The 17,535-nt window shown below is 35.2% G+C and overlaps 1 protein-coding gene and 1 non-coding gene across 2 annotated transcripts; one reads left to right on the top strand and one right to left on the bottom strand.

Annotated features, from left to right (window-relative positions):
• Nucleotides 1-5,524: 5,524 nt before the first annotated feature.
• LOC141709434 (small nucleolar RNA R71) lies at nt 5,525-5,631 on the bottom strand. The gene has a single exon (XR_012570010.1). It is a non-coding gene; the product is annotated as a small nucleolar RNA R71 (small nucleolar RNA).
• Nucleotides 5,632-16,429: 10,798 nt separating this feature from the next.
• Nucleotides 16,430-17,314, top strand: LOC141688290 (uncharacterized). The gene is made up of 2 exons (XM_074492881.1): nt 16,430-16,465; nt 16,862-17,314. The coding sequence occupies exons 1-2, from the start codon at nt 16,430-16,432 to the stop codon at nt 17,312-17,314; spliced, it is 489 nt and encodes a 162-aa protein (XP_074348982.1).
• The last annotated feature ends 221 nt before the right edge of the window (nt 17,315-17,535 follow it).

Consider the following 17,535-nt stretch of genomic DNA (forward strand, 5'->3'; position numbering starts at 1 on the left):
AATACCAAAAAAAAAAATACAAGTCACTTTATTCCACAATTATATGCCATTACACCTTAAAAGGGTTTCTGAATAAATTTACATTTTCTTGCCATTATTATAATTCATAAATATACATAAGTCTGGTACATCAAGAGTTGAAAGCCTAGCCTATTGGTAGATCCTACCTCGGCTATAACGGCATCAACGCCTACAGGAAACTGCGGAACGTTTCCTAACCGCTTGCGAATCGGGAGCTTGGTCCTGTTCATCTTTTCTATCTGTTGTTGTGTGATGAAGAAGAAAGCAAGGGTGAGCAACAAGCCCACCGAAATAATATGTATAATAATTAACAATATATGAGCATTCTCATAGTACTCATGAAAGTCTTGGTCAAGAAGAAATGAACCAAGTTTGATATCTTAATGCGACGAAGTCGCAAAATATTCAGTATATATACTTATATACTTTTCAAAATCTTGGAAGTCCTCTTCCATGCCTAATATACACAGAGTTCCAGTTTATAACTGTATAAAAATATCGTTGTAAGGTGATCTCATATATCTAACCTTGTCTCAACGTTTTTTGTGAAAATCTTTGTCATGCATAAGATAATCATTAACGAGATATAAGTTTAAAAGATGAAGTTACAAGTTACAAGATACTCCAATATACTTATATCTTTTCCAAGTACTACTTGAACTACCACCGTTCAAGTTATAATCAGTTTCAAAAGTTCATCACACTGATGAGACTACAAGACAAGATTTGAATGAATTCAATCTTTGAATATCATTATAAATAATGAAGTTACGAGGTACTTCATTAAGTCTCGATATATATATACACTTGTATATATATATATATTTCATACACTCCTTAAAAACCTCTGTTATGAAAATTATAAACAGAGTTGTAATATCCAATGAATTTGGAAAGGAGAAAACCTTGGCATAAACCTGATATCTTGCTGATCAGGCAAAGATACCAATAAGTAACCTTTTCTACTAGTAGATGGACGTATTCCCCACTGGTCATCACCCTGGTCGCAATAGGACCTTATGCTGGACTGTCACTCAGCCACTTACGCATTTGATGGACTCCCACTGAGCCACTTACACTTTCATGGACGCCCACTGAGCCCATGTTGCTTATGCCGACTCAATAGATGGACTTACTTCCCGAACATTGGGTAAGTAATCAATTCATTTATCAAAACAGCAACCTCGTTGCGAATATAAAATATACCCCAGAGCCGGATCCCTCTGGTTTTGGGCGAGTATTTAAATCCCCTTTAAAAAGGAAGATCTTCAATATATAAAAAAAATTGAGTTTTGGGATCCGCTCTAACTTTTGAAAATCATTTTAAGGACTCGAAAACACTTTAAAGAGTGTTTGGAGTAATGCTGATTTAATAAAGTAAATCATTCCCAATATATTAGAAAATATCTGAATATTATTATTTAAATAATATTCCCATAAAGAATAATCTTTATACAAATAATTGAAGTAGAAGTTGTAAAACTTATACTTGAAACGAGTATTAAATAACCAAAGATATACTTGTACGAAAGTACTATCTTTATTTGAATAATCAAAAAAATAAGTTTGATTATCGACACCTTATTCTTTAATAAAATAAAGAATATATCTCAGCAAATAATCGGAGTCATAGGTCCTTAAATGAATGTTCAAATAATATTCATTAAATAATATAAACTGAGTCATAAGCCCTCGAATGAATATTCGAAATAATATTCATAAATAAAATAAAAGGAGTCATAAGTCCTCGAATGAATATTCAAGTAATATTCATTAAATAATATAAAGTTATCGAATAAACCTTATTCGATTAATAGTTTTAAAAACTAATCATATATATATATATTTAAATATATATGTATATAATATACTCGGGAACATCGACTCCCGGTTTTAGAAAATGTTCGCCTTTGGGTCCCCTATACTAAGGGTATACACAACTACTGCTTATCTCTAGCATAAGTATTATGCAACTAATAAGCATTTGAACCAACAGATATATAAATCAAGAATACGGAACAGGCATGCATATATACCATATCACATGCTACAATATATCGCAAGAATTTGCTAATAACAAATATGCATTTATCACAAGATCATGCATATACACATATACATCACAACAACAGTTATACGGGTAGAAAACTTGCCTGAGCGACTGGGGGTTACAAATGGCTTGGGACGAGTCTGGTAACCTATAAACAACATATAAGTTGGAATTAAACCAAAGTCACTTATAAATATATATTTTAACCAATTTAGACTCTAATGCTCGCTTTGCGCTTAACGATTCACTTAAGTCGCTCGAGTACCCTCGGCTCCAACATTTTTAATAAATTAACCATTACAAGTTTTAAGGCGATTCTTTCGCGAGTGTCTTACCAACTTCCTATTACACTTTACATAAATGTTTCATACTCCGATTAGTCCTTTAAGGTCTTTAACCTATGTTTCAAAGTAAGGCGAGGGGTAATGGTTCGTTCGCGAAACGTCGTTACTTAAAACGACCGTTTCTCCTAAACCGTACATCGGAATCAAACGAACCACATATCAAAACGAAGCTCGTAACATGAACTATCTAATAATTGCAATGGTCAAAACTTAGCAGGGAGTTATCGGGTCCTAATGTTAAGAACAAAACAGCCTAAAGTAAATCGGACATTACGACGGCTATGTTAACGCGATTTCCCAAATTTATTGCATTCCAAATCAACCACCAATCAATCCCAATTCATTCACACAACCAAAATCCATCCATATCACACTACAACAGCCCCAACACCTCAAGTTCTCCAATTCATGTTATTCTCAACATGAATTTAAAACTATACTTAAGTCCTTTACTAATCAAGAAGATTCAACATTCAATTCACTACAACTCCAACCCAAACTCTAAACCTACAAGCATCAAGCTACTCTTTTACCATAAAAATCAAAATCATCCTAATATACAAAGTAAAGCTAGGGTTTGGAGATGTTATACCTTCCTTGAAGTGATTGGAGTAGCTAGGAAGCCTTAAGAAGCCTTGAGATGTCTTAGGGATGCTTGGATCTTAAAGAAAAAACAAGAAAAATCAAGTTAAAAATCTTGAAATCACTATTCATTATCTTCTTCATTGATTTCTTGGAGAAGATTGTGAATGATTTGGAGGCTTAAACTTATAGGATAGCTATATCTATGCATAAGGAGTACTAGATAATAATTTTACCAATTAAGGAAGCTTGGAACTTGAATTTTGAAATTCTTCTTCTTGAAATGGAGAGAAAAGCCGAGAGCAAGGGTTGAAGAAATGAAATGATTTTATGTTTGTGATTTGTTTAGCTTAGCTTGGTTGTTTTTTGATTAGATTTTGGTTAATTACCTTATTAACTGATAAGTGGCATTTTATACCACTTAGAACGTCTTAAAATGGCTTAAATTGGTGTCTTGAAATCAAGTATTTTGTGTATTTGATGCGTTTTTCTAGTGTTTATGCATTTCAGGGTATTAGTTGCATTTCGGAGAAGGAATCATCAAGAATAAGCCTTGGCATGTGTTCACCATTGCGAGAGGAAAAGAACGGGCAGATTACGGCGAAGAAACGGAGCAAACCTGGAAATTTTCCAGTAGGGTCCTGCGCGCCCGCGCAGCAATGCTGAGCGGCCGCGCAGCAGCTTTGCGCGCCCGCGCAGAAATGCTGAGCGGCCGCACAGGGTCGGGGAAAAAGATATATTATTTTAGACTTCTACTTCTGTTTGGCTTCCAACTTCTATGTAATCTGAGTTTTATGGGACTATTATATAAGTAGATTTGAGACGTTTTTCACAGAGTATTAAGAGGAGATTATGTTTTAGATTGTGTTTTGCAAGAAGCGAAGGAGATAAGGAAGAAGACCGATTTAGCACACAGCAACGAAGAGGAAGCATATATTCTTGTGATTCTTGTTTCGTTGTAACGTTGGATGCTAGTTTTCTTGCTTTGACTTATTTACTCTTGTGACGTACTCTGTTTTAATATAATCAGTTTAGTTGTTATTTTCTTGTGTTTGTTATCATGATTTCATATGAACCCATAATGGCGATAAGTTCTATTATGGGCTAATCGTGATCATGGGGTTGCAACGGATTTATTATGGAATTCTTTAGTTAATTGTTTAATACTTTAGTATGTGATGATTACATGATATCTAGTATTGGTTGTGCGTATTCGTCTTATGTGCGTCGCGAACGTATAAGATAGGGTGTTAATCTCTTGTGAAGCGACGGTGGATCTTGAGATTTAGAACTTGCCATGCTAGCATAGGTTCATGTATATTGTGCATGATTAGTGGGTAACTCTAACAGTTTTATTTGCCCTATGTAATCAAAAAGGAATAACTTGTGCTTAAACCGTTGTGTTGTCAATTTCTGTAGACATATAGGAACTCAACATAATTGATGACTATTCAACTTCTATCTTAATTGTGGATGTTTGGTAGAATGGTATTAGTACAATGAAAGTAGGCTTTTATCAGTTTCGTGTTATTCGATTAATATCATCACTGTCACATGCTAAAGGTAATAACTATGGCTATAGAAGGAAGTAATAATGAAGTTGTGATCTCATGAGTGTTTTATTATTGATAAATTGAAGTGTTAGTTAAGTGGTTAATTAAGTAGTTAATTATAGTTAATATTTAATCAACAATTTTAAGTGTTATTATCTTAACATTGAGAAGTAATCATACATTGGTGAGTGAGTTAAATTAGACAATAAATTAGTCTGAGTCTCTGAGGGAACGAACTAGAAAGTATTCTATATTACTTGCGAACGCGTATACTTGCATGAATATTAGTGTGTGATTTCGCCCTAACAAGTTTTTGGCGCCGCTGCCGGGGACTCGGCGTATTTGTTTAGTTTATGTACTTACCATCATTGGTCATTAGGACTCAGTGATTAGGACGTAGTAGTTAATTACTCTTTTCGGTTGTGTTTCAGGTACTTTAGCAAGCGTTTATGCAAACTCGTTCTCGTGCTCGCAAGAGGACCTTAGATACAGCTGAAGGAAAAGACGAAGTTATTGATACTCCGGAGAAGTTAGATTTTGAGGATTCGGATTCAGGAACTGAGCAGAAAGAACCAGTAAACATGGGAGATCGTATTGTTCAAGCTGATCCAGCTCTTATGGATTTTTCTCGGCCTAAAATTGATGACATTCAGTCAAGCATCCTTCATCCGGCTATTCAAGCTAACACCTTTGAGATCAAGCCGGGCACTATTCAGATGGTGCAGAATTCTGTTTCTTTTGGAGGAGCGGCAACTGAAGACCCCAACATGCACATAAGGAATTTTGTCGAGATCTGCAGCACTTTTAAGTATAATGGCGTGACTGATGAGGCTATCAAGTTGAGGCTTTTCCCATTCTCACTGAGGGATAAAGCTAAAGACTGGTTACATTCTGAACCAGCTGGGTCCATCACTACGTGGCAAGATCTTGCGCAAAAGTTTCTGGTGAAGTTTTATCCAATGGCAAAGACTGCTGCTATGAGGAGTGCTCTTACTCAGTTTGTGCAGCAACCTACAGAATCTATGTGCGAGGCTTGGGAACGCTACAAGGAAATGTTGAGAAAATGTCCACATCATGGAATGCCGGATTGGATGGTAATCACTGGTTTTTATAATGGTTTGGGGGCCCAATCTCGGCCCATGCTCGATGCAGCAGCTGGAGGCGCCTTATGGGCTAAAAGCTATACTGAGGCGTATAATCTTATCGAGACGATGGCTGCAAATGAGCATCAAAACCCAACTCAGAGGATGACGTCAGGCAAGGTAGCAGGTATTCTGGAAGTTGATGCAGCCACCGCTATTGCAGCCCAGCTCCAAGCGCTATCAATGAAGGTTGATTCTCTGGCTACGTATGGAGTTAATCAAATAGCTATGGTTTGTGAGCTTTGTGTAGGTTCTCATGCTACGGATCAGTGTTCTCTTGTCAATGAATCTGTTCAGTATGTGAATAATTATCAGCGACAACAGCAGCCTGTGCCAGCGACCTATCATCCTAACATTAACCTTGAACTTTGTGTGGTTATCATTCATCCACACCTCCTTCCCCCCTATGTCATGCTTATGTCACCTTGTGATGTCATCATCCCTTACTTGCCCTCTTATTATTGGTTGGATGACCTCATCATCCCTAACCTCCTTGATTAACTTCCTAATTGTTTGCCTAATGACCGCTGATCTGTTATACGGTTCGCTTAACTTTCGTTCTCGTTTCTCGTTTGAGGGATCATACCCGAGATCTTATTACTTGGGTTTCCTTAACCTTTCTCAATACATTATAATACTTTTATGATCCTCTCTTATAATCCTTTAATTTAAATCCTTTTTATCCTGTTGCCTTATACTCAATTCTTTCCGTATCTAGTGGATTTCTGGGAAAAATCAAAGTGTTCGGATTTGGATTCTGGCGATCTTTACATACACTTATATACCACATAGAGTACTAATAATATCCCAGAAGATCAATAAAAGAACCCCTATATAGTGTGGCATGAAAAGTTTTCTTATTCAGCAAAACACTATTCATAAGGGTTTCAAAAATTCCAAAAATTGGGGTTATTACAGTCTCCCCTCCTTAAAAGGATTTCGTCCCGGAATCAGATAGAAAAAGAGTAGGGATACTTTCTTAGCATTGCACTTTCTAACTCTTACGTAATTTTCCCATATTGTGGTTCTACCATCAAACTCTGACTAGTTTGATAACTCTTCTCCTAAGCATTTGTCCATTTTTGATCTATAACCCTTCCTGGTTGTTCCATGTAGGTTACGTCTGGTTGCATGTCTATGCACTCATATGCCCCTATTTGTCCGGCATCCGAATTACACTTCCTTAACATTGATATGTGGAACACGTTATGAACTTACTACATGTTCGGGGGTAGGGCTAGCTCATATGCTAACTTCCCAATATGTCTTAATACCTCAAAGGGTCCAACAATTCGTAGGCTTAGCTTTCTTTTCTTTTTGAACCTCATCAATCCTTTCCAAGGGATACCTTTAACATTACTAGGTCCCCTATTTCCTATTCTTTGTCCTTTCGTGTCAAATTAACATATTTCTCATGTCCATCTTGGGCTACTACCAGCCGTCCTCTGATTAGATCTATCATATCCTTGGTCCTTTGGACCACTGCTGGTCCGAGCATCTTGCGCTCTACAACTTCATCCTAACATAAGGGAGATCGACATTTTCTTCCCTCAAAGATCTCATAAGACGACATCTAGATACCTGACATACGATCTATTATCGTGAGAAAACTCAATCCGCGTTAAGTGATCATTCCAAATTCTCTCAAGTCTATTACACAGACTCTCATTATAGCTTTTAGCATTAGAGCTTTTGCTTCTCAATACCCATTCTTTTCCAGTTCGTAATCGCTACTACCTTCCGTTCCTAATATTATACTGGTTATACTTTTGCTCGTTAATGTTCTATAACCTTTTAATAACCACATCAACCTTAGTATCACTAACGCGTTAGAATCGGAATACCATCGTACTGATACTATTTCCTTTAGCTGCTTCCATCTTCGAAAGCTTGATCCATCATATAGAAGTAAAGGAATTTGTTGAGAGATCACTATGATCATGAACACTTGTTCTATTGCATAGTTAGTACAGAAGGTGGCCAGCCTTTAACACTTGACAAGTAATTAAACGACATGTGGTATCCTACTAGGCTTCTATCACAAAGATAGATAGTCATTCGGCAATACCTCCCCTTCTGGAAGGGTTGTTCTTCTCAGCTTACATGAAATGAAAAGAAGAGAAAAGAACGAACTGAAGAGAATTGTATATATGTAAAAAAATATTGCCATAAAATATCTGGCTTGGAATCTACCTCTGAACTATAGAGGTTTGTCATAGGAGAACAAAACATATATGTATTTATATCAACATCAAGTATTATAGCATCGTATTTCACATGCCTAAATATTTTTTCTATTCCGTCCATCATTCTATGGACCCATGCTCTTCCTCGAGCTTATACATAATCACCTTTGAAACTCCCTCGACATCGAAAATCAAATCTGGGATCTCATTCTAGACACCATCGTTACTAGAATTATATGCTTGCATCGCAACCTTCCTCGTATAGTAATACGACTCTCTATTGATAAGAAGGAATAAATATTCAATAGGTAGATAATCTACTTAACCAGTCTATTCAACGACAACTTATACATCACCACAACCCGATTAGGGGTCCCAAACTCAACATCCATTACACTACAACTCTCACGGTTGTAATCGGCTCATTATTCAAAGAATCGTTGCTGCATTACTATGGTCCACCACTGACCTACTGCCGTCATTCATTTTCCTTGGAATCTTAATAGCTAACCATACGGAGTACATACCTGTCGTATCAAATTCTTCTAAGGAGTTAACATAATTACCATTCATAATTCATGAAGAACACTCCAGATCCTGACGTACTTTCATGACATGAAGCAGATAAAATTACAGAAGAGTTTCAATCAAAGCAACGATAACAGGTTAATACCATTCTTAATCATATGCCTTCAATAGAAGACTTAACTCAAAGGTTCGTCTAGTCCTTTTTGAAATATGGTCCTGGCTTATCTCAAGATAGTACCTTCTGAGATAGATAGCCTGCTCATGGCGATTACACGAATTAAACCTTTACCAACTACTATTACGGTTAGGTATTGCACAGTCATCAGAAGGAATGTCAATCTTCCAAACCATAATACAACCTTCACAGCTTTAACCATCATCACTATATTCCTTTGGCACAAGCGCCTATAATTGTCCTCTTACCTTTAAAGTGTCGGCCACCTCTTTGGCCTTTCCTGATAGTAAAATTTCCTTACAGTCAATGTCATTTTAACCACCTCCAAATAAATTTTCTACCTCATTTCAATCACTACTTATGTGAAGATGTTTTCCTTAAAATCTGATGAGTAAAAAAAAATATCACCATTTTTCCATAAGTTATTGCCTCAGTCTTTAGAGGTTAATCACTGTCACGACTGACTCTCAATCATACTTAGAACATTTTTTATCTTAGGTCCTAATTTCCTTGAACAATTTCGACCTTTACTGGTTCGATCCATACTTTCTCGTGGTTTAACACGTGCCCCACTTGGCATCATTATAATTATGTCATATTTCCTTTATCAATATTTCTATTCTTGAGAATTTTGAATATTACCTTTCTCCTTGTAAAACCTCTAAGGTTATCCTTGAATCGTTCCTCCTGTATTCCCTGGATACAGGGCATATCAAAATATCATTTACTAATACTAGAACCATTGTCTATGTACTTCTGAAAAATTTCTTTACTGATCTTTAAAGGTTGTTGTTACCTTGATCCTTTCCAATTCATACTTGTCAAAACTCATGCTGTCCCTATTAAGGGTGAAATGCCAACCTTTATGCATTCCCCTAGGATTCATTTTAAGTTACCGATGTTCTATCCTTAATTCCACCTTTAAAAAGGTACATGCATCCTTCCATGGATAAATCAAGTCATATATCCCTGATGAGGATGTCTTTATTCAATCATTCCCACCTCGATAGTATATGCCTAATTTCATAATAATATCCTTATCCAAAATGAGGTCAATCCATATGGCCTCAAAAGACAATAACGGTTATCCACTTTTCTTGCCTGATTCGGTAATGATAACAAGGATGTTCTGGAAGATATTGGTCGTGTTCAACGTGAACTCCTTCTTAATAATTCCGTATTTACTTTTGTTGTTTATCTCAACAGTCATCTCAATGTTGGGATATCTCTCATTCCTGGCGTCTTCTTTCCTGGGTATCAAGCCACCGGTCTCACACTCCACATTCTTGAACGTCACTTCCTTCATCAAATTTTCCTAATTTCTTACTTTCTTGTCTCCTCGGTCTATCCGCGTCTCATTATTTATCCTTCGAACTATCTCAAGGTTTCCCGAATCCTTCCAACTTGAAGGGGGTACAACCTATATGTATCTCTTATGCCTTCAACCATCAATTTAACTCATGGTGAATCACCCTCATCCTGACGATTACTTACTTTTCTATTTCTATTGCTACGAGTCTTTAGGGTTTCCTCATACCCAAATTCCTTATTATTCCTCAAACTCTATTGCCTTTATATTCCTTTCCACTTCAGTTTCTTTTTATTTTCCTTTCTCTTATCATTATTTCCTGAACTAACACAACATAAGCATTGATTTCAAACATCCCGTCATTCTGGATTCGTGTCCTCAGAACGAATCTTGACAACTTTTACAACTTAGATTCATAATTCATCATACTCGTCTGCCTTGTTCTGGCTCTAAAGCTTTTAAACTATCTCCATAACCTTGGGAAGTACTTTCCTGAAAATAATTGACTGAACTGTAATCAGTTTATCATAACCTCTTGCTCCGTGCCTTTCTTGGTCTTTCACCAGCGGGTGGTCTCTCTCTTAGGAGGGTAAGTGATAAAAACAGTCTTTTGCGCTTCATCAATCATTTAGAATATAAAATCATTTCTCTATTTCCTTTGTCCAGGCTCTTTCCTCGGCTAGGTCAGCTTGTTCCTTGGAACTCTGAGAGCTTAGTGACTTAAAGGTCCTGAAAGAATTTCCCACTGCATTGTTTCCTCAGGGTGGTGTTTGGGAATAAAAGTATAATTTTTGTTTAGGCAGGTCCATGAATTGCCCCATAGGAGTACCATCCCGGTTCTCCCTAACTTGATCGACTTCTGTTTTCTCAGTATGAAATGTTTTCTCATCCTCCCCATAATCGGGGTCATCTTACATGTTTTAAATCCTCATTTTCCACTGCATTATGTTATGGGTTCCTTCTATCTTGATGGCGTCCTCCCTGACTATCACATTCAGGGTTTGCCCTAAATCTTATTCCTCGAACTATGACTTTCATCTAAGATCCAGTCCTTAAGCTCTTGAACATTTGGAACCCAAATTCTGTAGGGATACCTCATTATTCCCTCATCATCTTTCTAGGTATTAATCTTTTCTTCGGTCATTGGTTCTCTGCCTCTATTCATCACTTTTTTTTTCTTGGCACAATATGATCTTCTCCAATAATTCAGGCTGTATTGCAATCTCAAACAACTTTTCGGTACCGGCTCCGGTTACCTTCACTTCTATTTCCATTTTCTCAAAATCTCTTGTCAACTCTCCCAAAGACATTTTCATTTTGAGTCTCTCTTTTATACTAAGGGCATTAGCCACTATTTTTGCTTTCCCTGGATGATAAAGAATCTCATAATCGAAATCCTTGATTAGCTCTAACCACCTCCTCTGGCGCATGTTGAGCTCTTTCTGCGTGAAAATGTACTAGAGAACTTATGTTTATGTAAATCTCGCAATTTTCTCCATACAAGTAATGCCTCCAACCTAAATGGCAAAACTATTTCCACGAGCCCAAGCTCATGGGTGGGGATATCGAATTTTATATTCCCTTAGTTGTCTTGACGCGTACGTGATTACCTTGTTGTGCTGTATAAGAAGCACCCTAATTCCTTATACGAAGCATCACTACAAATCAAAAAAAATCTCCTTTTCCATCCGGCAACGCCAACATAGAGGCCGTCACCAACCTTTGCTTCAGTTCTTAAGAGCTGTTCTCGCATTTCTCTGTCCATTCGAACTTCTCAGTCTTACAAGTAAGCCGCGTTAAAGGGGCTACTATCTTTACAAACTTAAACGAACCTCCGGTAGTGACCGACCAATCCTACCTCTGGTAGTCGCCCTAACCATGGTCATCAATTCCTCAGTGGTCCTTTATTCATTCTTGTCAATATCCTTCACGACATCCTTCTCAGCAATAATCCCTTCTAGGACAACATCCTCAACCGCTACATCCTCAATATGAACATCGTCCGGTCCCATGTTAGGACGCTCTATCGGATCCACAATCTGATCTCCAATACCTAATAAAATATCATCGCGTTGTTGCTCCTCAACCTCAGGGTTCGGAATCCCGCTACCATATATGATAACGAACTACGCCTCTATAACGATATTTATAAGGGTTCCCCTAAGGGTTTTAACTGTCAGTACTACATTAGGTAGTCCGACTATGAACTTGGCAAGAGTTCTTATTTATCTTAGTGAAATTATTTTAACGTCACTTCATCTATGAGGTTTATAACGCTTAGCTCTGATACCATTTCTGTAACACCCCCAAATCCGGGGTCGGGGATCCGGGTTGTCACGAGTTCCATTTCCCTTAATAACACTTAATCTTAATAAACAACTAACTACTACATACTGTGACCCCACAATATACACACACACAAGTTATAGTCTCAGAGATGAATACCAAAAAAAAATAATACAAGTCACTTTATTCCACAATTATATGCCATTACACCTTAAAAGGGTTTCTGAATAAATTTACATTTTCTTGCCATTATTACAATTCATAAATATACATAAGTCTGGTACATCAAGAGTTGAAAGCCTAGCCTATTGGTAGATCCCACCTCGGCTATAACGGCATCAACGCCTATAGGAAACTGCGGAACGTTTCCTAACCGCTTGCGAATCGGGAGCTTGGTCCTGTTCATCTTTTCTATCTGTTGTTGTGTGATGAAGAAGAAAGCAAGGGTGAGCAACAAGCCCACCGAAATAATATGTATAATAATTAACAATATATGAGCATTCTCATAGTACTCATGAAAGTCCTGGTCAAGAAGAAATGAACCAAGTTTGATATCTTAATGCGACGAAGTCACAAAATATTCAGTATATATACTTATATACTTTTCAAAATCTTGGAAGTCCTCTTCCATGCCTAATATACACAGAGTTCCAGTTTATAACTGTATAAAAATATCGTTGCAAGGTGATCTCATATATCTAACCTTGTCTCAACGTTTTTTGTGAAAATCTTTGTCATGCATAAGATAATCATTAACCAGATATAAGTTTAAAAGATGAAGTTACAAGATACTCCCCTTTAAAAAGGAAGATCTTAAATATATAAAAAAATTGAGTTTTGGGATCCGCTCTAACTTTTGAAAATCATTTTAAGGACTCGAAAACACTTTAAAGAGTGTTTGGAGTATTGCTGATTTAATAAAGTAAATCAGTCCCAATATATTAGAAAATATCTGAATATTATTATTTAAATAATATTCCCATAAAGAATAATCTTTATACAAATAATTGAAGTAGAAGTTGTAAAACTTATACTTGAAACGAGTATTAAATAACCAAAGATATACTTGTACGAAAGTACTATCTTTATTTGAATAATCAAAAAAATAAGTTTGATTATCGACACCTTATTCTTTAATAAAATAAAGAATATATCTCAGCAAATAATCGGAGTCATAGGTCCTTAAATGAATGTTCAAATAATATTAATTAAATAATATAAACTGAGTCATAAGCCCTCGAATGAATATTCGAAATAATATTCATAAATAAAATAAAAGGAGTCATAAGTCCTCGAATGAATATTCAAGTAATATTCATTAAATAATATAAAGTTATCGAACAAACCTTACTCGATTAATAGTTTTAAAAACTAATCATATATATATATATATTTAAATATATATGTATATAATATACTCGAGAACATCGACTCCCGGTTTTAGAAAATGTTCGCCTTTTGGTCCCCTATACTAAGGGTATACACAACTACTGCTTATCTCTAGCATAAGTATTATGCAACTAATAAGCATTTGAACCAACAGATATATAAATCAAGAATACGGAACATGCATGCATATATACCATATCACATGCTACAATATATCGCAAGAATTTGCTAATAACAAATATGCATTTATCACAAGATCATGCATATACACATATACATCACAACAACAGTTATACGGGTAGAAAACTTGCCTGAGCGACTGGGGGTTACAAATGGCTTGGGACGAGTCTGGTAACCTATAAACAACATATAAGTTGGAATTAAACCAAAGTCACTTATAAATCTATACTTTAACCAATTTAGACTCTAACGCTCGCTTTGCGCTTAACGATTCACTTAAGTCGCTCGAGTACCCTCGGCTCCACCATTTTTAATAAATTAACCATTACAAGTTTTAAGGCGATTCTTTCGCGAGTGTCTTACCAACTGCCTATTACACTTTAAATAAATGTTTCATACTCCAATTAGTCCTTTAAGGTCTTTAACCTATGTTTCAAAGTAAGGCGAGGGGTAATGGTTTGTTCGCGAAACGTCGTTACTTAAAACGACCGTTTCTCCTAAACCGTACATCAGAATCAAATGAACCACATATCAAAATGAAGCTCGTAACATGAACTATCTAATCATGGCAATGGTCAAAACCTAGAAGGGAGTTCTTGGGTCCTAATGTTAAGAACAAAACAGCCTAAAGTAAATCGGACATTACGACGACTATATTTACGCGATTTCCCAAATTTATACCATTCCAAATCAACCACCAATCAATACCAATTCATTGATACAACCAAAATCCATCCATATCACACTACAACAGCCCCAACACCTCAAGTTCTCCAATTTATGTTATTCTCAACATGAATTCAAAACTATACTTAAGTCCTTTACTAATCAATAAGATTCAACATTCAATTCACTACAACTCCAACCCAAACTCTAAACCTACAAGCATCAAGCTACTCTTTTACCATAACAATCAAAATCATCCTAATATACAAAGTAAATCTAGGGTTTGGAGATGTTATACCTTCCTTGAAGTGATTGGAGTAGCTAGGAAGCCTTAAAAAGCCTTGAGATGTCTTAGGGATGCTTGGATCTTAAAGGAAAAACAAGAAAAATCAAGTTAAAAATCTTGGAATCACTATTCATTATCTTCTTCATTGATTTCTTGGAGAAGATTGTGAATGATTTGGAGGCTTAAACTTATAGGATAGCTATATCTATGCATAAGGAGTACTAGATAATTATCTTACCAATTAAGGAAGCTTGGAACTTGAATTTTGAAATTCTTCTTCTTGAAATGGAGAGAAAAGCCGAGAGCAATGGTTGAAGGAATGAAATGATTTTGTGTTTGTGATTTGTTTACCTTAGCTTGGTTGTTTTTTGATTAGATTTTGGTTAATTACCTTATTAACCTTGAACTTTGTGTGGTTATCATTCATCCACACCTCCTTCCCCCTATGTCATGCTTATATCACCTTGTGATGTCATCATCCCTTACTTGCCCTCTTATTATTGGTTGGATGACATCATCATCCCTAACCTCCTTGATTAACTTCGTAATTGTTTGCCTAATGACTGCTGATCTGTTATACGGTTCGCTTAACTTTCGTTCTCGTTTCTCGTTTGAGGGATCATACCCGGGATCTTATTACTTGGGTTTCCTTAACCTTTCTCAATACATTATAATCCTTTTATGATCCTCTCTTATAATCCTTTAATTTAAATCATTTTTTTCCTGTTACCTTATACTCAATTCTTTCCGTATCTAGTGGATTTCCGGGAAAAATCAAAGTGTTCGGATTTGGATTCTGGCGATCTTTACATACACTTATATACCACATAGAGTACTAATAATATCCCAGAAGATCAATAAAAGAACCCCTACATAGTATGGCATGAAAAATTTTCTTATTCAACAAAACACTATTCATAAGGGTTTCAAAAATTCCAAAAATTGGGGTTATTACATTTAACCTGTTGCGGTCCGTGGTAGTTGGTAAGTAGGGTCACTGCATATTATTATTATTTTTATCATTGTTATAAGTAGATTATTAATAAGGTGTGTGTATGGACCCCAAACTTCTTACCCGGGTTTGGAGGGCGCCACATATATTGTAGTTAAATTTTTAGCTAATTTATGCCCTTTTGATGGTACTCTTTTTTTCTTGGAAAATTTGTATAATATGTGCTAAATTAATATATAACTTTATTTTTATGTCATCTTTTAGTCACTAGTTATAAATATGTGTTGTAGTTAATTTTTAACTAATTTAAAAATAAATAAATATATATATATATATATATATATATATGAATACTAAATAACTACTAATACATGCATGTAATGTAAGATAAAATAGTGTTTTCACACTATTTGTTTTATGTTTTTTCAACTAATTTATAATAAGTGTAGTGTTTTCACACCATTTGTTTTATCTTTTTTTTTTAAAAAAATTAAATTTTAGTTTTCTGCATTTTTTGTAATCTATGCAATCCCCATTAAATATAAAATAATTTTTCAAAATACATATATGTTTTGGCACCATTTTTTTTGCCCGAGTAGAATTAAGATACAACATTAAATTAATATATATATATATGAATATTGTAAATTAATTAAATTATGTAATGTATTCAGTCTTAATTAATAAATTTAATTACTAATTAATAACATAATAACTAAAAAGGTATATAACATATATATTGGTCAGCTTATAAATGAATCTAAAATAAATATTATTTTAATGAGTAAAGTAAATATAGTTGAAAAATTGGTAAAAGTGAGTAGGGAAAATACATGGCCTAACTTGACATTGACATATTCATCTTAGTGTGCATTAGATATCTTAGATAAAATTATATGTAAGCTAGACTATCATTTATGTATTAGCTTGCAATTAATCTATATATTATATTGATATTATTTTTTTGTCTCACATAAATAATAATTTCACATGAAACAATATTTTCTAGTTATTGCATTAACTCTTTGGATTGTTGGTCTTTTTTCACAGGAAAAAATTTATTTATCTATGGATGGAAAATAAGAGTCTGAGGTGAGTTTTTTATAATTATTTTTTGTTCCAAATTTTCTTATATTTCTTTTGCTAAATTATTTATATGCATCTAATAGTATTTATGTTAATTTATATTTATTTTCATGTTGAGTATTGCAGGATGTATATTTTGATGTTGCTTCCAATGAATTAGTGAATGTTGGTCACTTATTCGAGACAGATAAGATATTTTTTAGTCGACGTGACTTAGAAGCATTTGTCAGAGACGTTGGGAAGAAAAATAATATCTGCATAACTGTGCTTTCTTCTAAAGGAGGGGAAGGAAAAGGCTTGGGAACTGCTTTTGTATATCTCGGATGTGAAAGATCATTAGGTTACCGTAGAAATAAAGATAAGGGGAGTGTGCCTCAAGTTAATAATAAGCGTTACAGTGGAACCAAAAGATGTTACTGTCCATTTCGTTTCAAAGGAAAAGAAATTTCTGCAGCAACATGGAAATTATTTGTGATTAACGGGAATCACAATCACAACTTTCCGACATATAATGTGGGTCGTTCAATAATAAGCAGGTTGTCTGAGGATGAGAAAATTAAAGCAAAGGAATTGACATGAGCTCATGTGCCTCCATCTCAACTTTTGATTTCTATCAAGAATGAAAATAAGGATAATTTAACGACGATGAAGCAGGTGTACTACTACAGATAGAAGTTGAGAAAAGAAGAAATGGAAGGCCATTCAGTCATTCAGCAACTTTTGATGGATCAGTGCAAGGAGTCCTATTTTTTTCAATACCAAGTTTCACTAATCGATAACATGGTCACTGATTTGTTTTT

This window comes from Apium graveolens, chromosome 2 (assembly GCF_009905375.1).
Source record: "Apium graveolens cultivar Ventura chromosome 2, ASM990537v1, whole genome shotgun sequence".
Classification (NCBI taxonomy): Eukaryota; Viridiplantae; Streptophyta; class Magnoliopsida; order Apiales; family Apiaceae; genus Apium; species Apium graveolens.

Coding starts and splice junctions, on each gene's coding strand:
- LOC141688290 (XM_074492881.1), top strand. CDS start 16,430: ATGAGTAAAGTAAATATAGTTGAAAAATTGGTAAAA. Junction 16,466..16,861: donor TAGTTGAAAAATTGGTAAAA/GTGAGTAGGGAA, acceptor TGAGTATTGCAG/GATGTATATTTTGATGTTGC.